The following is a 22,049-nucleotide window of genomic DNA, read 5'->3' on the forward strand; positions in this document are numbered from 1 at the left end:
ATAGTTTACATATACTGAAACTTAAGATTTTAAGTAATTATAATCGCATGAAAGGCGTCGATAGAACGGGAAATTTTAATTCGTTAAAAATTTTGATTAATTTACAATTATTTGAAGAAATTCATTTCATTTGTTTAATTTTTTTAATTTAAGAAATTGATTTTAATTTATTGGAAAGAGTTATTCGTTTAATTCTCGGGCAGACATTTACACGTCTACCGTAACTGCAGTAGGTAAGAACATTCCTGCACAAACAAGGTTGAGTAACTGGGACTTTATTAAAGTACAAAACTGAAAAGTAAGGTCAGAAATGAGATGAATGTAACTGTAATCTATTGAGCATGCAATAGTGTATAACATTTCCGAAATGTTTTACTCGTACATTTCACTAAATATATTTATAGAATAACAATAATAAAAAATAATAACACACGAAGGACAAGAATTATAGATGTTATATACTATATTATAGTATATAACATTTTCGAAATGTTTTACTCGTACATTTTACTAAATACATTGATAGAATAACAATAATAAAAAATAATAACACACGAAGGATAAAAATTATAGATAGGAGATATTTATTTATCTCTAAAATTGATTACTTTATTATATGAAAAGATAATATGAAATAAAACTTAATCAAGTGTGGTAGTATACTTACAAATATCAAATTAATGAAGATATTTATCTTAGAATGGAAACTAATGTCTGCACAGTAAACGATTGTATCCTAATTGCGTTTTACTTACTTATGTAGAATTTTTTGCGATAGTTCAGTATCATTATAACGTTTAATCAATTTGGCATATAAAGTCAAGCCTGTACTTATACTTATACATAATGACAGTTACTATAATCCAACAGTATATAATTAAATATCGTAAATGTATGAAAAAGAACGTTTTATTGACAACAAGATAGATACAAATACAAATTTAGGGATTTGTATCTTCATTATACACAATATATTGATATAACTAATGATAGCATATAATTAAATACATATAAAAATGTGACTCGAACAAATTATCATAAAAGCTAAATGTTCTTGTATCGGCAGTTTAAAAATGTTAAATATTGCTTTAGATTGTAGTCATTCCTACGAAAAATATCATAGAAAAATATGCATAGTATTTTTTTGCATTTCGAGTATTTTCTAATTGTGCGCCTTAATTAATCAGAACGATTTCTTCGTTGCAGAAATGCAACCTTCAAAACTAATTACAATTTTTGCCATTAGTGGTATATGACTAACCCGCATCTCGATCAAAATGTAATATCCCTAATGAGAAATTACATAAATTAAATTATACTGTCATTCTTATGCTTTAAATAATTATTTTCTTGGGATTTGCTTTGGTTAATTATTTTGCCCGCATTCTTCTGTTTTAAAAGAAAGTTAAACAAGACGTGCTTCAACAACTCTTAATTCAGGCTATCAACTTAAACAACATACACAATCACGAGCTCCTAATTTTGATCAAAGCTCCTAGAAACTGTTTTACAGACTGTAATATGTAACGCGTGTATGACTTTCGCTTTTCTTTCCCAAAACAAAGCACCAAATTATTTTATTTCGTTGTTTACTGATTCGCCGCAAAATTGAACACGGGATATTTTGGCGCGAAACGATTCGACACACCAAAAATATACTCGGATTCACCACGTTCCCACAGACTTCTAGCACCATTGGTTGATTCTTCGTATGATGGTGGAGCTATAATTTTATACATTAACTACTCTTAAACTATATCCTTTCTTAGAATACAATAGTTTAATTCATTAAAACTATATAATTATAAGAAATAAATGAAAATATTCTTACGCAGATTAGGGTACAAATTCGATGGTGGACTTCCGTCAACGCTTGAAACTGGAATTCCTGTCATCGTCCACCCAATTTCTGAGGGTTGTGGATATCCTTCGGCCGATGGAGCACTTGGAGTTTGATAATTTATTAATGGTACCGTGCCCACAAATATAAGGGTGTTCTGCGTCAAATTTCGATGGTACCTAACATAGAATCAACCGCTCTAACTCATTCAAAAACATTTTTACGAGCAACTAGAATCGGTTTTATACAGTCAATTTTCCATTGTGTCGTTCAATTGCCATTTTTTGCAGATCATTCGATGAGTCATAGTATCATCGTATCATACAAATAGTGAATAGCACTGATTTATTTATAATGCTTCACAAATGTAATAACGCATGCATTTAATTTCACTTGAAACATGTAACATTAAAAAAAATTCTCTTATAGTAAAATTAATAGTATACAAATTAATTAATTAATTAATTAACTTTTGCGTATATAAAAATTAATTAATTCGCAAATAAAATATTCTGCATAAGGTAACATATACTAACCATTCTGAGATACAAGCTACGACTTTAAGATTATATTCCAGATCAATAATTCCACAATTCGTCAAGTTCGATGGAGGAAGTGGAGGTATATCGAGCTTCTGTTCATAATCTGCAGTTCCGTGTCCTTCGACGGGTCCTTTGGAAACTTCCGCTATCACAATTTCCTCCGTTTTAGTATCAGTGGTCGGTGTGGTAGCCCGAAAAGTCACGATCTGGACTTCATGTGATTCCATTATTATCTCGAAATATTTTCACTGATATCGCATATTTATCAGCATCATCAAACTGTATATACCTTACACAAAATGAGTTTTATAGTCTCCACAGTGATTCCTGACAAATTTTCAACGTTCACCTTTATTGGCATTGTTTGACCTGGTACGTATCCCCTCACTGGTAACGAATAGTTAACAGTTAATGATGGTGTTCCGCAACATAAGCAGCAAAACGTCTTACTCATTTCTACTTGCACCTTTTCCTAAAAATGTATGCGTTTCTTTATACCATAATAAAATTTTACTACATCAACTGTATGTACAAAAGTTAAACTATAAAACATAATATTGCTATAATTTTTATAAATTTTAAATATGAAAATTTTCACTCTCGATTTAATTTTCTACTTCGAAATGTATGCTAAATTTTAAGGAACTGAGTGTTCCCATAACTGTTTAACGAATGTCAACTATTCGTAGCTTCAATTTCAATCGTAAAACGTTCACCAAATTTTCACTGAATGGAGAATTTTCTGATGAATACATACCGAGGATCTTACTTCTTGATTAAGGTCAAAAGGCGACACTACTGTAAAGGGGCTCTTTACTTCTTGATCGAATTTCCAAGGGCGATCCAGAGTCGCTTTGACTGTATACCGAACGTGGCCAAAATCGGATTCGAAACTGCTGGGTAAATTCATGGGTAGAATACATTGAAACGGGAATTTATGCTCGCCGCCTTGTATCTCGATTTCACCTCCTAAAGAAAATTTATTACTTTTTCCAATAAAAGTTCTAACCAATGAAATAATTTAAGGTAAAATTTTACCAGAAGCTGATCCAACAAGATAATACTTTGTATCGAAGTATTCTTCATGTGCGGTGACCGTCTGAGTTCCATCTCTGTACTGTCCTCTCTCATCCATATCCTGTTTGTCCGTTGTCCAACATGTATTCGCCACACCTTTTATTTTTACACATATGCCTGGAAAAATAATGAAATTGTTAGATATTATTATTAATCAATTGATATTCCTCTTACATAAATTATAGAATATCGTATACATATGACATTCTATACTATAAAGAGAAATTACATATAGTTCAAATTCATCAATCTTAATTTCATACTGCATACGGTAATGGCTTTTAAATTTATCTAATTGAAATCACATATTGATTTAAGTACAATTGAATACAATTGTACTCCGATACAATATGAGTAAGATTGAGGTATTGTTTTTATGAACGTTGAAAGCTGATTATTACTTTCTTCACATCTTCGCTCTAGGTAATATAGATGTAATTTAATACTGAAATTAAATAGTTTTGTTACTCCATTTCATTGCGTATGATATAAATGTATATATAATATGTGATAGTATACATTGCCTTGTATGGTTCTAACGTTTAACTCGATTTCAGATAACTCTGAATAGTAAACTTATCAGAGCTCCATAGTTTCAATTATTTAAGGCGTTTCACATTGCTCGGTTTAAACAAAAAGTGACACATTTTTGAAATTACCATTAACAATGAGATAATGGTGTAAAATTAACCGCGAGCCAACCGCAAGTTGATGCTAATAAAACATTACATCAACGTCAAATAAATGTCAAGAACATCGTACCACGAGAGAATCCTATAGAATATTTCTATGTGGCTGACATAAATTTAAAATATAAATAGCATCGCTTATAGAAGAAACGTTCGTGATCTGTTAAAAATGTTACAAGAGTAAAAAGTGATAAGGCATAAAATCATAAAAATAATTAGCAAAAATAAGCAATAAAAATATATACAAATTCCAGAAAAATTAAATTAATAACAATATTCTATCATATGAGAGACTGTAATACAATAGCAAATCATGATATTAAATAATATTACAGCAAAGAAATACCAATACTAAATAAATAATACCAATACTAAAATAGGATATTAGCTATAGTAAAGTAATTAGAAGAATATTGTTATATATAATATAGTAATACAATACAGCGTGACGAAAACAAGTGTTCCACGGCCGATCGCCACTGTTCATTTCCACTGTGCGGGTGTGTATAGTCGTGCTATAATTAAACTACACCTTACCACAAAGAAGAAAAAAATATTCTCCACAGGAATGCGGCGACAGGAGCTCGACAATATACATCGAATATCATTTCGAAATTAGAAGGAAACTTAGAATAGAACATGCTCCTACATAAGCAGTATACGGAGAATGCATCTAATATTATACATAGTTTCTCCCACACTCAAGTAATAGTTCTTTGTTCCACATTCGCTTTAACTTTTTAGAATTCTTACAGATGGGAAATAATTTAACAATATCTCCTTAATAGAAAATACTAAATAATTTCACTTATTCCTTTGCTATTTAAATTTGAACAAAACTTACTTTTCTAAATGTAAAATGTTTTTTAAATGTTTACAGTCATTCTTTAATTTTTCAAAGACCTTTTTCATTTAAATTACAGATTTTTCTTCGTTTAAATTATCTAACTAAACGAAGAATACTACAAATAATTCTCGTTACTTCTTCGTACTTACTGCCACTACCTCTCCTGATTTTCTAATACTGCATATATCCTCGAATCTGTAAAATGCACTACACATCATGATCTGTCCGGCGACACATAGCCGTATTTCCAATAAGAAAGCCATATGAATGTCGCGTATCTCGAACACTTAGAAACACCTGTCGATCTCTAGATATTACTAATCGAGTATATACTATCACATATTACTCATCCGGAAATAACATCGTCTGACTGAGTCACTCGACAATACTTTCGAATATGCATAACATACCACGAATCTTCTTCGTACTGTTTAATACCACGATGATATTTCCACTGACGGTCTGTCCTGGATAATAAGTCCCCCAAGGATTGTCGTAGATTATTCGGAAATCCTTTAGTCCCATGTCTGTTGCGACACGGTCACACCTTTCGCGGTCACTCGATTTATAAATTCGTTTTGTTTCTTTATTTATTAATTATTCCAGTGACGTTCTGGGATAGATGTGCGATCATCCAACATACGGTCGTTCATCCGTCGTTCTTGTTCCATACACTGAGCACACGCAGCGCGGCTATATCGAGCCGCTCGTAAAAGCCGGTCTGATCGTAGTTACGAGTCCACGTTACTACGTACCATTCGATATTTGTCTTCTGCGCACATACCAACTGACGCAGTGCTGGTAGAACGATGCTACAGGTCATTTCAAACGGATTATTGACAACGGCGCTTGTTACTCTCGCGCTGAAAAATCTAAAAGAGAGGTTATGATTCAAAGAAAAGCTACGTTAAATTCAATATTTACTGTTTTGCTATACTTTGATCTTAGCTATCAGGTCTAGCAGTGATAAAAAGTAAGGTGACATTAGATTCGTTATGTGCTATTCAACTGCACTTCGATCATTGGTATCAGACTGAGAAGCGATAAAAAAAGATCAAGGTACAGTATAATAGTAAACGATAAACTTAATGTCACTTTTCAATTTATCACTATTTTACGTATTATAGTATTTGCTATTATATCGATGATACAACTGATCCGTGGTTAACGTGAATATGTGTTATCTGCTTCTATAAATGCAGTTGAAATGACGAAGTTTCGTAAAAGATATGTAATGCAGGAAACAAAACAAACGAGATAATAATTCAAATAATTTCTCTCATCATTTTGGTACACATTTTTTTCCAGTTTTTAAGCATCCTTTATATCCACACTGCGTCAACGATAACGTGAAAATACGACGATTATGGAAGAATATCATACTATCGATATTTATATGACCATTTAGAAGCTCCTGAATATTAGTACTTTTAAAATTATGCTCGCCACTTTTGAAGTTTCCCATATACACGCGTTCTATCAACGATGACGTAACAACATTACGTTGGCCCCATTGGTTAAGCGTGGATAAACATGCGCCCGGATAAAGTGTTTTCACGTATCATGGCGCTGTAGCCTCGTGATGGAACCGCGCATGCTTTTATTCAAGTCCAATGACGTCATAGGCGGATAACAGATAAGATAGCGATGATGTAATTGACGAAGACGGCTGATAATAAAGCTAACACTTATCCTCAAATGGTCGGACTCTTCCAATTTGTTAAGATAATTAAACGAGTCATCGTTTTTATCGGTTATCTGCTTAAATTATAATTAACGGAATGATCGAAGTTCGTTTATACGATAGTCCTTAATATAACTTGTATTTCAAGAGATCCTAAATTTCCTATCAATGATATGTCGCTAAAAATACCAATGATTTAAAATTAATAGCTATTTTTAGAAATTACTTTCAAATACAACTGTTTTATTTTTAACACCATGATATTTTATAGATCATGGGAAAAATACCAAAAGAGTAATTTAAAGATAAAAGTAAAAATTAAAACGTCAAACAATAAAAATAAATGTCGATATAAAATAATGATTACAAATGAAAATTATAAGTAGAAAAGTATAAAATTATTATAGATAAAGTTCTTGAAGAAATGCATTTACGTAAAAAGTATATATAAGAACCAATTATTAATAAGATTCGAATGAACTTCTTTATTTTGATTGAAAATCTATTCTATTCTTTTTAAAAAAAAAGAGATTTACGCGATCGTTAAAGATTTAGTAATAATTTCTATAAAAGCTTGAAAATGAGACCAGTTATCTGTCACTCACGTAATCCCAATTCGTTTAAAAAATGTAGTAGATGTGCACGCGCCGTGTCGCGCTCTACGTACACGATATTTTACGGAAATTTATTTTCACGTCGAATATCATCGCTTGTGTTTTCGGACACAGAAAATACGAACCTGTCCACGTGAATGAGAAGGTTAGTATTCGATCCTCAAAAATATTTCACAGTTACGAATACACTCGTATGTATGCGCAACACGGCCTTCATCGACATTTCGATCCAGTACAAGTGATATTTGTATGAATAAATTTTCGACAAATTTGATACGAAGAAAAATTTAACATTACAAAAGGCAAGATATATTTCTAAAATATTGGGCGGTTTTAACGAATTTCTTCAATTTAGACAAAGAAATTGTATACGTATATCTGACATATATTTCTGAGATTATAAATGTAAAAAATATGACATCCTAATTTAATTAGTAACATAAAATTCGCAATTTATGCGTGATTCGTGCCATCATACGAATGTTAATTTATTCGCTTAATTAGAAGGTTTGAGGCGATAGATGACTCATAGAGACTTATCTTCCGTATGTTAGCTGTAATGTAGATCGATAATTCAAAACAGAACTCGCGCGAAGTGGATTAAAGTTGCAGTTTTACTTTTAGTCTCGCCTTTCCCTTCGACTTTGATGCTTTCTCCATTTTACCAAAGGGGTGAAAATAAATTAACTTTAATAAATATAACTAATATAAATATGATAATAATATCGCCCGAAGTAAATAATTAAAAATATCGCGGCATAATTCTTCCTGAACATACAAAATTTCTATATTATTAGTCTTTATATAATAATTTCTTCGGTATTACTATATCGTAATATTTTTATCGGTATTTCAAAACGTATTAATGAAGATTGTTAAAACAAAACATTTAAATTATAAATATGTAAGTACGTCAGTTTCATGCAGAAGGGTCCATTGTACCTGTAGTCCACGCCCAAATATAAATATAGATAGATATTATCTATTGTTTCCTTAAAAATCAGTACAGTTCCCCGGGTCGGTATTGGCCGTAACATTGCAAAAATAAAAATAAATTTCACGATGAAATATTCTGACGGTTACAAAACTGTATGAATATGCTTTCAACGTAATGACTAAACGATAAAAGGAACATTATATTAAAAATATAGAGGGGAATCATCGACCCTAAAAATAAGAAAAAGGAAATGTCTTTACGCTAAACAAAAATTACATAAAACATGTTATCATTCAGACCTCGCTATCTTCAAACTCTTTCTCAATCGTATCACGCTCACCGTGACACGTCAAAAACAAAACACCACCCTAACTCTCTCGGGCTTCAAAATCCCAGGATTATCAGAAACGCGCACAAATCTTTTAATTCCTCTTCCCTTTTCCCTGAAATCCCTCTTCCATCATGAGTCATCCTTCGTGGGTAATAAAAACCAGTCATCCTATCGTTTCTCAGAATATCAGTTCTAAAACCAAGCTACTCCAACAATCGATATCCCGTCGATTCGACCCCTGGTTGCGCCACTTCCCCTCAAGTGCATCATCCTGTGAAATCCTTCGTTACCTGCAGGGACGGGGGCCCTTCTTTCGTCGTACGACCATCGAAACAGCATTGTCCCTGGCGTCATGGTCGTCGTCACCGTCTTGATCGTCGGCGTCGTGGTCGTCGTTGGTTCCTTTTCCAGCGACGTCTATTCCGCGCAAGCCCCGGACGTTACTATTGATCGGAGCATTTCGTCCGATGGTCGCCTCAGAATACCACGAACGGTCCGCACGCCGTAAATATTCGTTCAGTGCGTCGTGGCCGAGTAACTTACGCGGATAAAAGCGTCCAAATAGACGGAGGAAAACGTGGCCGAACATGGTCGGAGGAGTGACGGAAGACGGACCTGTGATTCGACCCGTCGATTTCGGTGAGTGGACTACGTTTACGTGAAATTCCACTTGCCTTAGCCTTTTTTGCGTATCTTCTTCGAACCGGGCAATCCTCGTGATTCAACCGACATCGATCCTCCTTCGCAACCACAATTCCGAGCTCTTTGCTCGATTTACGCGATTACACCATCGTGCATCGCTTCTCCTTCTTTCGGGAATAATTCGATTTCGAAGATGCCATTCGACTGATTCGAATGGGACACTGGTTCGGGATTGAGGAAATCGTGGCGCCGATAACCGCAGACAGCTGTTACACCGCGTAATCTTGTGCGTTTCGTGACTGGGTGTTTCCATCGATTGCGATCGCTTTTATTTTATTCCTTCTCGTTGTTTGTAGCTGCTTGTAGTTAAATCAATGTAAATTACTTTCGAATTTGTTCTCGTTGTTTCGTACCGTTAACTGCTTGTAGATGAGTCAACGTAGGCTAACTACTTTAGAATTATACATGTAATCGCAATGGTTGATGAATGATTTAATAAGTTGCTTCAATTCGACAATGTATGCATATAGTGGAAGATGATTGATTTTACGGTTAACGACACACAACAACATGTGATATTTGTCAGTCGATGCTTGTATTATCAGTATCAATTAGTTCACGTATATACGTAGATTCGACGGTTGATGCTGTTTTGGGATGTTTTGGGATCGATGTTACGAATTCATACGGTTCCATAATTCGTTATAGGGAAACTTGATGACCATGTTATTCGTGATAGAGTATAAACTTAAACACAGCACCCTGAATAAGGGATGAAATTCGAGTGTTTCTTATAGCATTTCAACGAAAACGTTATTAAGACAGATATGAAAATAGCATAAATTGTATTTTAGCAACATCGCGTGACTTTTATTGGAACTCGTCTTATTTTTGATCGATTCGTGACGTTTACGAGGTTTGATTAAACTAGCAAATAAGACGCGCACGTTGTCACGATGATTCAACGTTGCCAGGATTTGCTATTAGTCAGCAATGAGAGGCTAACCTTCCTATGAAATTCAAATCTTCTCTGATCGATATGTATTTTCGTCTTCGTACGAATTAATTTCTTCGATGCTAATTGCGCAAAAAGTATAACTACAGATTTTAGATAGATATTTCCCTGGCCTGCAGTTCTCATTAACTACAACCGGTTGCCACTTGCATTCAAGCGCGTAATGGAATTAAAACACGCGATAAGAAATTAAATTAAAAAATATTCTTTTATAATCAGTGAGAAGAGTAGGTTAAAATATAAAACTGAGAATGTTAAATTAAGAGAAGAAAGATGTGTTTAATCTTTGTCGTAAGTTGAGGTCTTAAGAGCAAGAAAATTAAAAAATACGACACATATTTACAAAATGTTATAAGAAATACGATGATATCTTCCAACGTCATATACTTATATATACGCATGTAAGTACAGTAATTTTAAACATAAAATACACATACTTGATTACTAATTCCTCCATAATGATCGTTCACAAGCGAAATGCGTATTAAAAACAAAAATTCAGTGAACTGTCGATAAATAAAAAGTAACAAAATTTCAAGGAAAAATATGCATGAATTTCAGTGTCGACGACGACCGTAGTCGCACTATGTATAGGAGCCGTTTTCCTACTTTGCGCCGTCGCCATGACCTGGTGGCTTTGTCGACGACGTCGTGAACACACCAAGCTGAACTCCGACAAGTCCCTGGCGTTCAGGCCGCCCCACAGAAAACCGACAGCAGTTAAAAGTCCCGGTAGTACCAGCCACTACCTGAAGAAAAGTCCCAGCCCGACCGGACTAGCCAAGAGTCCTCCTGGTTCAGGTGGACAGACGCCCAGCCCGACCGGATCCCAGTCGTCGAATCCTGGATCACAGCCAAGAACACCTCAGGGTACAGGTATAAATCTTCGTTCAAGTACGTTTATTAACTCCCCTTTCTAATCTAATTCTAACAATCAAGTCGGTCGAAAATGCACAATTTTGTTTTCAGCGGAATTATTTCCTGGCTATATATTAATGCATTCTTCTGTAATTTTAACTCTATATCATACGTTTAGAATACGACAAAATGCAAAACACAAGGTAGGAAATGAAAAAAGTAAGCGTTTTTTTTATAAATACGAAAACGTGATTGTTTATTTGTACGAAGAATGAATTACAAATGGTTGGTTGGCGGTTGACGCGGACTTGTGCGCTTTCAACGATTAGCTGAATAACACGAGCGTTAAGGACTAACACGTTGATAACCATTTAACTTGTACAAAATTTATTATTCCGGTTATTACTTCCGTAATTGGATACAAGAATCGGATAAATTTTAACATCTTTACTTTTACTATCAAACATTTGACTATTTAGCTGTCGGTATCGCGTCATAAGAAACGAGTGAAGATATATATACAAGCTTCTTTCTACAACCTTGGTAGCTGAAAGACGTTTGCTACGGTTTAACTTAGAAGCGACATTTCCGTCCTCTCTTGGAAGTTCATTTAAAATTTATTCCAATTCTACATAAAAGACAGTAGTCGCGGAAGGAAAAATTCTTGCTGTACAACGAGAAATTAGGACAAATAAATTCTAAAGTACTAACCACGTAAAATAATGAATATGGTTGATAGAAATTACTTTAAATTACTAAATGATTGAATGTACTCGGTAGAAATTATTCCTAAGCCAGCGTATTAACATGTTAGAAGAGACTGGGTTATCGACGATTAAAATATCGGTTGCTCGTTCAATCAACTACAGGCACCCCGGCTCAGACACCTTCTGGCGAGGTTACTCTAAGCATCGAGAATGAACGGGACAAGGCGGAAATTGAGAACAACGAGAAAACAGAACGCGAAAAGAACCACGGAACAGAGAATAACAAAGGCGATATGGGTCAATTGGTATTCAAATTGCGGTACGTAAACGAACAAAATGCACTCGGAGTGACAGTGGTGAACTGCAAGGGTCTACCTGCGAGAGCTACCAGCGATCCTTACGTGAAATTGAAGTTGTTGCCGGATAAACAACACCAAGCGAAGACCAGGGTACTCAGAAACACCAGAGACCCCGTCTATGATGAAGATTTCACGTTCTTTGGAATATCGAAGGACCAGCTTCAGGTAACAAATTCTTTCTACTTTTTGTCTTCTAAAAAGCAACAATTAAATTACAGATTTTTATTTTTTCTTTCTTTCTTTCTTTTTGCTTTAATTTGTCGTTAATAATTAAATGGTATTTGAATGTTAAGAGCGTGAATCTTAAGAGTTTGTTATGGACAATAGAGAATTACGATCGAAAGTGAAATTACAATGGTATCCAATAATTCGCTTGAGATTACTTCTTTATTATTTACTTTCTTTATTGTCATCTCAAAACGAAGTGATAACAAATAATCGACGTTAAAACTAATAACTATAACGTTAAAGTGACGATACGGTACAATATTTCTTGCTTAAGCTGCGTTAATACTTTTGTAAATATTTTTATCGTTTTGTGTTTCGATATATGTTATTATTATATGTTATTGTTGTTAATTAGACTTCGTTGCATGAAATGTTTGATTATTTTATGTCCATAGAAAAAGATGTATATGTGATGAATTTATAAAGATAAAAGAGAGTGAAGATTTTGTAATATATATAATATTTTAAATTCAAACTGAATTAAGTTCAGGACATAAATATTCTAAATTTAGCATTAGTCGAGTTCAAGATATAAATAAATATAAAGATTAGATGAATTAGAAAACGAATCGAGATATCTCATCGAAACGTATTTTTTCGTTATCGTTCACAGAAAATCAGTCTGCACTTTATAGTGCTCAGCTTCGATAGATATTCTCGGGACGATATTATCGGTGAACTGACATGTGCACTTTCATCGGTGCCCGATTTGGAGAACGCTGATAACCAGGAGATATCATTGTGTCGAAAAATATGTCCTAGGAGTCTAAAGGTAAGAAACAAAACACTAATGAATAATTAACTTTTTCAAGTTACTCTACTAATAGCTTGCAATTTTTGTCGAATTTCACAATTAGCGTTAACAAACGTTCGTTAAACCATTTTCCGAAAAATGTTATTTCTCCGTTCTCACACGCAACACAACGCAGTGAACAAAGATAATGCGGAGAATAGAAATTACAAAAAATTAACGTAATTTGTATATTAACTTTTTTACAGCTCCTCGTGAAAGAAAGAAAGATACTAGAACGAATTTTATTTAATTAATTATCTAGCAAACAGATTGATCATCCAAAGCTATATCTTCCTTTAAGAAACCATGAAAGCTTTTCGTAATATCAATAGGAAAAGGTACACGTTTGTTAATGTGACAAAACTTGATGAAAAAGAGAAAAAGAAGGAGGCTAAAAATCCGGTCAATTTTATTTTTCCGTTCTAATTATTATTAACAAAGCGTTATTCGAGCTTCAATACAATAAAATTCGAACGCGCGATGCAATAGAAATACTTTTTACATTTTCTTTCCTACGAGCTACTCTAAACGTCGCGTTGAAGAAATTAAAAAAAATGATATCTTGATAACTATACAAATAGTATAAAATCTCTATCTTTTTATGACTTGCCAATTTACTTGTCAAAAAAGAACGTTATATTTCATAGTGAAAGAAAAATTGAAATCATGTATGTGATTATAGATTCAATCACAAGGCAGAGGTGAGCTGCTAGTCTCCCTTTGTTGGCAACCGATCAACAGCAGATTGACGGTGGTTGTGCTGAAGGCGCAGAATTTACCGAAGATGGACGTGACTGGGCTGGCAGATCCATACGTCAAGATCTATCTTTTGTATAACTCTCAGCGCATAGCGAAGAGGAAGACGCGCGTGAAGAAACGCACCCTTAGTCCGGTCTTTAACGAATCATTCGGTTTTGACATCCCGAACGGTGCTGATGGTCTTAACAACGTCAGCCTCGAGTTTATGCTGATCGATTGGGATCGTGTTACAAGAAACGAGGTACGTACCTTCAACCGCGTTTCTAGCTTACTACGTGTCACTTTCGTTCCTCCATTTTGATCAGTAAATTCAAGTATTTCTCCAACATGCAACTTTCATTTGCAAATTTGTCTCCTTAGAAATTATAATTTAATTACTAATATATTCTTATATACATATATAGCAGTTAGAGTAGATATTTTATTTATTTTCCATCCCTTTACGAACGAAATGTTACATTTGCAAAACAAACGTTTTGTCGACTTTTCGATATCACAGTAATATTTCAACCTCGGTCATATGTGATTAATAGTTTTCCAATTAAATAACGATAATTAACAATTTTTAATATAGTAAGTTTACCGATAAAGTTTCGTGTATTTATATTTTGTGTTCAAAACCACCCATCGAATTATCTTTGCAATTTTTGTACACCATCCATGAAACCATTCATTGCTTGCGTTTCACCAAAAGATCAATTTCTAACTTGTTTTTCACGCGCACGATCTATAGGTAATGCATATATATGTGGATAATCACTGCATTATTTAGCGTTTCGTTACTATCCTAGTTAGAAGTGTATTTTTAAGTGATTTTTTATTAACGAAGGTAAAGTTTTGGAATTAACTTTAGGATAATTTGTCTGGTTCATGACTTTTAGTTATAGTTTGAAATTTTTTAAATAATTTCTTTTCAAATGAAAATAAAACCTTTTAATAATCGTTATATAGTATGTAATTATTGGTAACGTTTGCATTCGTCAATCTTTTGAAATTCTAATTTGAATTAAATTAAAAGTTATAATATTAAAATTTAATAAAATTAAAATAAATTTGAAAGTTAAATTTTAGATTATAATTTTAAATTATAATGTTACATTTTTAGTAGGCAACGTATAAAAGCAAATCGGAAAGAGAAAAATCAGTTTCGTGAGATCTGTAAAAAAACCTAAGAATTCCTTCTACAGTTAAAGATATTAAGATGTAACGTAGTATTATGTTACAAATCCTTCTCGTAATATGCAAAACGCGAAGCTAAGAATTTCTAGGAATATACCTAGTAGGTAATTTCGTTCGTACTAGTGTTAGTCAACAAAAATGTATGTGATTGATCGAACAATTAAGTCATGCACATGCATACAGTGGTGCGTGTGTACGTATCATACTGTACGACCCTCAAACTGTAACACTATAGACAGGTATAGCGTGACGCGACTGAAAGTCGTAGACTCGCACGGTGTAGCGTGATTTTTCATCATTTTCTTACGTAACATAACACTAACTAAGCATGGCGAACTCTCGTTCGATCGATAAATCAATCCGTGAACAATCCGAATTTTCAAAATGATTACCGCATGTCACGTTTTTATTTAGCTGTACGAAATACTTTATGAAATTAGGTCAAATTATATCCATGACATAGCGAATAAATTCAAATAGTAATTTGATCAATCAAATAAAATCAAACGAAACAAAGCTGATAGCAAATCATTTAGTTTCGGGTTTTCTACAAAGAACACCAAGCGATATAATAATAATGTAAAATTAAAAAAATATAATAACAATATAAATTTGAACTTTTGAAAGATTTTAATACGTTTACACATCGAAATAATGAGAAACGCTTTTAATAGGAAATATACGTAATGATAAATCACCGATTATTTCGTAAATTATTCAGAATTTCCAGCTCTCAAGTGGAAGATCTTTCTTGCGAGATGACGAAATTAACTTAAAACTGATTAATTACGTAATTATTCTATCCGTTAGACATACGCTTATACTATATAATAGCCACTTACTTTACCTTCTATTTTAAAGTCAAAGTATTTATATGTAGATATATGATACATACATACAACATTTTTACAAATAACATAATCGAAGAACAATTAAAATCTCTTTTGAACTCGTTTCGTCTTATCTCGCGATTGATCTTTTACACTCCAGAAACTATAACAATTGTCAATTAACCAATTAGTTTCAGAGAAGTCGTAGTTCGGTAAACTGCTCTGTAAACAAGATAGAATCGACAAAAAATATATTTCTCGTACCCATTATGCACATAATTGTACATTTTTTAGGTGATTGGACGACTCGAATTCGGTGGACCGAATTGTCAAGGATCCGCTTTGAATCATTGGAGGGAAGTTTGTAGCTCACCGCAGAGGCAGATCGCCGATTGGCACAAATTAAGGGAGTAAAACTAGTCTCTCCCAGCCCTGTCAACTTTCCTAGAATCCCGTCTCCAACTATCCAAATGCCCCACGTCCTTCTCCATTGCGAAACCACTGATTCACCCCTTGAAACCCTACGATGAAGTAGGGTATCTGTTTTGTAAACCTAATACTCGATGTATATTAGGCTTGAAACGAGTGGCGGCACGTCCACCCGCGATCGATGCCACTGCGTATACACTGTGTGAAATGTTACCGTCTACTACTGTCTAGTAGTCGTCTAACCGTGTTACGTGTCGGCATTGTCGGTACGAGGCGTGCACTACGAAGAGCTACTTCTAATTATCCGATCAATTCTGAACGCAGTTCGACTCGATAGCGAAACCACACCTGTTTTTCGTTTGGACACTGAACAAATTGAGATTATCGATCTTCCTCGTCAGTTCCAGTTCATTGCGTAAGTTTTAAGCTTTCGTATTTTAAGTTTTAAGATTTTCACGTAACAGAAACACGCAAAATAATACCTACTTCTCTGAAGATGATATTGATAGAGCTATGAATTTATACTATTCAGAGAAACAATTATTCGCTGAAAAAGATAATGGACAGTGAGGATAAATCGAGGATCAGTAAATCGTTCACTCTTCGAGCGTAGATCGCGTCTTCGTTGATCGCAGTGGCAAACGATCGCGGGAGAAACGCATACAAAATGCTTTACGATATAAATATAGTTGTTAAGATTTCCGACCAGGTGGCAAAGGGAGGAGGAAAATGAAACAGTTAAATACAAAGCTAATTTGCCGATTATTGAACATTGCTGCACAGGGTCGTACTATAGAAAAGCAATGCTTTTAATCGGAAAGTTGAAAGAAAAATTCTTGATACTTAAGTGTATTTCAAATCCCATGCAAAACCTTTGGTTTATAATATTTCATAATGCATGTAGTTTGATTTGAAAAAGTTGCAAAAACTTACCCCGAAACGAGCAAATTTGAATATTTTATCAGCAATTAATAAAACTCTCACTAAAGTATAGTACATGAAAATTTATCTTAATCTTTGATTTATCTACTTTTCAATTTCGCTCATTGACTTCAATGATAAAAGCTTAAAGCTAATCTACGTGAATGTTTACGAAGGACCTTGTTTTGAACAATACATTTGTATTTTACGTATTGTATACGTTTCAATGAAAGTTTGTTACAGTTAAAAAATAACGTATGAAATTTGTATTCCATTTAACTCGTTCGGTTCTTTTTTAATGCAATCAAATGTGCTGGGAAAATTTCGCACGACCCTGTCAGATCACAAAAACCATCGGTTTTGGTGAAGTTAATGTGAATTAATCGTCAAAAGAATATCGAGAATCACGCGACACACTCGCAACTGTGTTTATCTCGTTCGTTGTGTAAATGCAAGAATCTCTCCAAAATATTCGTCGAACAACAAATTACGATAATCGGGAACAATCTTTTAATATAATTTTCAGTCAGTCTCTACTCTTGGGGAAAGAGAAAAGAAAAGGAAAACAAGAGAGAGGGCGATATAGTGGAAAAGAGAAAATAGAGTATTTAGTTTTGCTTCGATTGCTATTTCTTAATATTTACAATACACAGGATTCGGAGAATTAATAGAACTCTCCAAAGAGATATATATATATATATTAATAGATAAACGAATAGAATGCGGTTTTGGAGCGATTCTTGTATAGAACGTATGCAAAGACCGGAAGACGTGGAGATAATACCGCTAATATCAAAAGCATTGATCTAGTTAAAAACAATAATACGATTATTCGTTCCTGTTGCAAAATTTTCTAACTCCGCGTCAACTGGCTGAACGACAATTATAACTCGATAATTAATAATAAGGGAAGTTACGATCGCTGGTGAATACAGATTTCAGCGTCGACTTTTCGGAATATCGAAAAACTTCAAATAAAAATGCTTCTCCTCGAGATAAAATTCTTGGAGAACATTGAATAAGATTCTTGACGTGCTCCGGGAAAAAAGCACTGTAACAAATGCATAGGAGGGAAGACACAGTATTGCTATAAAAGCTTCATGGTGCATTGAATTATTGAATTATCATTATTGTTGAATTATTTGCGTTATATTTGTTGATTTTTCCTTCAAATTCATATATGATTGCCCTTACTTGCTTTAACGAAAGCGAAGCATTTTCTTCTTCGTGTCATTAATAATTGTGGAACGGGGTCGAGGAATTGTGACGTTGTTTTGAAGTGCCAACGGAGACCGCTTCGCGATTGTAAATATGTAATTTACGTTTAAATGGAGGGGGGAAAAAGAATGATACGATGCTCTTTATTTAGTTACGACGAACCCATTGTGGTTTCAATTGCGATTAATGGAAAAATTAGAATTTATGACTATAGTTTATGAAAAGATTCCATTTACACAGAGTGCAACAAGAGATCAACCATTAAGTAGTGGATCTTGTTGAAATGTTTCCAGTAATAGTCGATTATTGTTGAAATGGTAGAAAAGATAGCAAAACACCGCTTTCAACGAATGAAAGTATTGTCGACTCTGCTTTACACTATTTAATTAAATATATTACTTTGAAAATGAAGATTTGTTACTTAGCAGTGTATTGATGTACCTATTGTTATCAATAGAGGATTATTTTTATTCTATTATCGTTGTACGTCTGAATTATTTGACGAACTTAGATATATACGTAAGGGTACGATTAAAAACGATCCTATAATTCTTTAGAAGGGAAGTTAATAGCTTCTTAATCTGTTTCACCGGAAAGTAAATTAATGTAGATAAATATGCACACGAGATATCGGCAATCGATACAATGAATTTAAATCGTATAAGAATGAGGAGTTTCTGTTTAAAGGCCCCGTTCGCATGTGCCGCAAATACAACACTGCAATGAATAACGAATATCGATTAAGTATTATGGTAGGCTCGAATTCACCGAAACTTTAAAGTTACTTTAAACTTGAGATAACCTTTAACATACGGAACTTATACACGTGGATCAATTATGAGAATATCAGCTTCGTGACTAAACTGTAAAGTACACTAGATTACCGCAGCATAACCGACCACTGCTAATTACGAAATATTTGCTATGTTTGGAACATTTTTTCTGACGATGTGTTTAACGAAACATAGCGAGAGTCTCACGGTGAACGCAACAGAAATGTTCCTAGAAAGTAATCACGCATAACTCGATTAAGCGAATATTTTTAATGTATCGAACGTTTGATGAAAGGCAGGGCAACGTTTTTCAATGCAAAGTTACAAAAGTTTCACATTTTAGACATTATACATTTCAAAATATAATTTGTAGATTATTGACAAACTTACAGTAAGTCCGACCTAGATTGCAATTTCATTCAATAAATCTCGTTTACTTATTCCTTCACCTCGATTTAATTCAGATCCAAAGTTTAGAAAGTTCCAGTTCCAAGTAAATCGACGTTGATATATTTCTTGTTTATGTAAAAGCAAGACTACCAACCACGTAATGTTGCATTTCATGATGAATGTCGAAGTAATGAAATTGTAATACAGATGCATTCGTAAGGTTATAAATATCAATGAAAGTGTTAAATAACATGCATCATGTGCATTATACCTTAAATACGAAGTATAAGTGAAAGCGAAAATAAGTCACATAATTATTTAACCGAAAAAGGGAATTTAAAACACGTAGATCGAATCAAGCAAAGCACGAATGAAATTTATTGGCTTTTATGAAAGTTTGAATTGGTTAAAGACGTGATATACCAGAACGGAATAAAAAGCACCGCCACAGAGGGTCGTATTAAACCAAGCAAAAATATAATCTGTATTTCCTGTCCGTAAAAGGAAAGCGCCTGACGTGTAAAACGTTTAAATACATATGCGTGTCAGTCGGTAACTGGTAAGATATAAAGCGATTGCTTATTTTTTTATCGTAACTTTTCGCTCCATCGTCCTTCCTTTGCGAAAGATGCAATGGCAAGACCAGAAAGAGAGCTGCTAAAACAAAGGGAGAAACGAATTCTTTGCAAAAGAGGAAGATGCAACGACAAAATGTGGGCATAGATCAGCACCAAAAAAAAAACGAAAGTAACAACAGGTACATCGTAATATATCACAAAAGAAATTCAAAAAATACACCGAATACATAAATTTTCGTAATTAAATATAGTAGAAAGAAAAGAGAGAAACCAGAAGATCGGTACTATTGCGCACCATGATGGAACGAAAGATAAAAATAAAACGGAATTACACGATCGAGAGTTTCAGGATATTTATTTAATTGCTATACAATTACAGATACAACTATATAAGAAACGACTATAATAAGTAGCACGTAGTAAAACATCTCATAAATATCATCTGTCGTTCTCCTTGAGCTTGCTATTAATCGTTCGACGATTTTCGAATAAGACAGCGATTTACCAATGCGAAAACCCAGCTTCGTGAGATCGACAGATGCGATGTAACATAATGAACGTCGGTATGGAATGCTGGAAAATCACCGTTCTTGTCACAGTTCCTTTCATCGTTTTTATTCTTTCATTTGTCGATAATTTCGCGGTTAGGGACTTTACAACAACGATTTTTTGTATTGAGATTTACGATGTAGTTGATACTCGTTTATGGAATATAGAAAAGAGATTCACTTCAATTGTTTAGAATCCAACCCTTCCCTGTTTTCCAATAAAATATAATACGTGAATTTATCATACATATTTAAATGCAATGAGTCGCTTAAAAATTATTTTCTAATTCATCATATATCGATATAATTTATTATTTTTCAATATTTTCTGTTTTATATGTATGTTTCAGAACGTATTTGTCGCTTGGTCCATAATTTTTCCGAGACATAACTGTCGATATAATAATTTTGACAACGATAAACTTTTTATTGTTCAATAAAACTTTACAATATAATAATTACACTTCCCAACGTACAATTTAAATTTGAGGTGTATACATAAGTAAAAAAAGATTATATACTAAAAATAATTGACTGTATTAATATATTGAAAAACGTTTCATTTGACATTAAAACAGCCTGACATTTTTTACAAAAGCAAATATCTACATGCGGTGCGACGATAATTAACATCGTTTAAGTTGGAAATGCAGTAAAAGATGCGTAAATAATTTAGACATTTTATTTATTCCTAGATTAATTTATTTATAATTAATATATTTATTTATGGATTAATTCTATGTTATACCTTAAATATCGTATATTTTCAACTTAATAAATTAATAAGAATCTTTTGCAAAATAAGTTTTCAATACTATTTCGCAATGCTATTTCGCAAAAATAATTTGAAATAATTCATAACTTCCATATCATGTTTCATATTGCAACGCCAGATTAAACAAACTACACATAACTCATAAGTTATGTAATAAGCTACTTTTATGTATAAACTCTTTAACAATACGAATAACCACGATAAGAAGTATTTTATTTTTGTGATAATTTTTATACTGGAAAAGATAATATAAATTTTCTACTTTGTTTCTATGTCATCCTCTTTCGTTTTTGTTTTCATCTTTCTCTTCTGATCATTTTAATGTTGTGTTTTAAATAATGCAATCAATCGGCAGTTATAGATAAACTGTACTTCTTGAAATAAAAATATCTAACCGCACATTTAATATTTACAAAAACTAATGGCACTTATAAACCATTCATAAATATACACACATATAAATACCAATAAACTTTAATAAATTAA

At 33.3% G+C, this 22,049-nt stretch overlaps 3 protein-coding genes across 4 annotated transcripts; 1 reads left to right on the forward strand and 2 right to left on the reverse strand.

Moving 5' to 3' along the window:
* Nucleotides 1-893: 893 nt before the first annotated feature.
* On the reverse strand, nt 894-5,718 carry LOC100741861 (arrestin domain-containing protein 17). Of its 2 annotated transcripts, none has more exons than XM_012386794.3 (7): nt 5,145-5,370; nt 3,421-3,576; nt 3,140-3,351; nt 2,672-2,854; nt 2,377-2,588; nt 1,832-2,019; nt 894-1,723 (listed from the first exon to the last, which is right to left on the reverse strand). In XM_012386794.3, the coding sequence occupies exons 2-7, from the start codon at nt 3,515-3,517 to the stop codon at nt 1,590-1,592; spliced, it is 1,026 nt and encodes a 341-aa protein (XP_012242217.1). In that variant the 5' UTR covers nt 3,518-3,576; nt 5,145-5,370; the 3' UTR covers nt 894-1,589. The 2 variants fall into 2 exon arrangements, with proteins under 2 accessions (XP_012242217.1, XP_003490327.1); XM_003490279.4 differs by lacking the exon at nt 5,145-5,370 and adding an exon at nt 5,406-5,718 and having other exon boundaries at nt 1,154-1,723.
* On the reverse strand, nt 5,611-9,178 carry LOC117151768. The gene is made up of 2 exons (XM_033321269.1): nt 8,852-9,178; nt 5,611-5,867 (listed from the first exon to the last, which is right to left on the reverse strand). Exons 1-2 carry the CDS (start codon nt 9,148-9,150, stop codon nt 5,645-5,647), a joined length of 522 nt encoding a protein of 173 aa, XP_033177160.1. The 5' UTR covers nt 9,151-9,178; the 3' UTR covers nt 5,611-5,644.
* On the forward strand, nt 9,043-17,854 carry LOC100742185 (synaptotagmin-4). Its single transcript, XM_003490281.4, has 6 exons — nt 9,043-9,200; nt 10,780-11,094; nt 11,946-12,307; nt 12,984-13,142; nt 13,846-14,163; nt 16,226-17,854. Exons 1-6 carry the CDS (start codon nt 9,149-9,151, stop codon nt 16,343-16,345), a joined length of 1,326 nt encoding a protein of 441 aa, XP_003490329.1. The 5' UTR covers nt 9,043-9,148; the 3' UTR covers nt 16,346-17,854.
* Nucleotides 17,855-22,049: the final 4,195 nt, after the last annotated feature.

The sequence above is a fragment of the Bombus impatiens genome, unplaced genomic scaffold, assembly GCF_000188095.3.
Source record: "Bombus impatiens unplaced genomic scaffold, BIMP_2.2 scf_0418, whole genome shotgun sequence".
Taxonomy (NCBI): domain Eukaryota; kingdom Metazoa; phylum Arthropoda; class Insecta; order Hymenoptera; family Apidae; genus Bombus; species Bombus impatiens.

Coding starts and splice junctions, on each gene's coding strand:
- LOC100741861 (XM_003490279.4), bottom strand. CDS start 5,520: ATGGGACTAAAGGATTTCCGAATAATCTACGACAATCCTTGGGGGACT. Junction 3,577..5,405: donor CAGTACGAAGAAGATTCGTG/GTATGTTATGCA, acceptor TTATTTTTCCAG/GCATATGTGTAAAAATAAAA. Junction 1,724..1,831: donor GAATTTGTACCCTAATCTGC/GTAAGAATATTT, acceptor ATAAAATTATAG/CTCCACCATCATACGAAGAA.
- LOC117151768 (XM_033321269.1), bottom strand. CDS start 9,150: ATGTTCGGCCACGTTTTCCTCCGTCTATTTGGACGCTTTTATCCGCGT. Junction 5,868..8,851: donor AAGGGCCCCCGTCCCTGCAG/GTAACGAAGGAT, acceptor CCTCTCTTTTAG/ATTTTTCAGCGCGAGAGTAA.
- LOC100742185 (XM_003490281.4), top strand. CDS start 9,149: ATGGTCGGAGGAGTGACGGAAGACGGACCTGTGATTCGACCCGTCGAT. Junction 11,095..11,945: donor AAGAACACCTCAGGGTACAG/GTATAAATCTTC, acceptor AATCAACTACAG/GCACCCCGGCTCAGACACCT. Junction 14,164..16,225: donor ATCGTGTTACAAGAAACGAG/GTACGTACCTTC, acceptor TACATTTTTTAG/GTGATTGGACGACTCGAATT.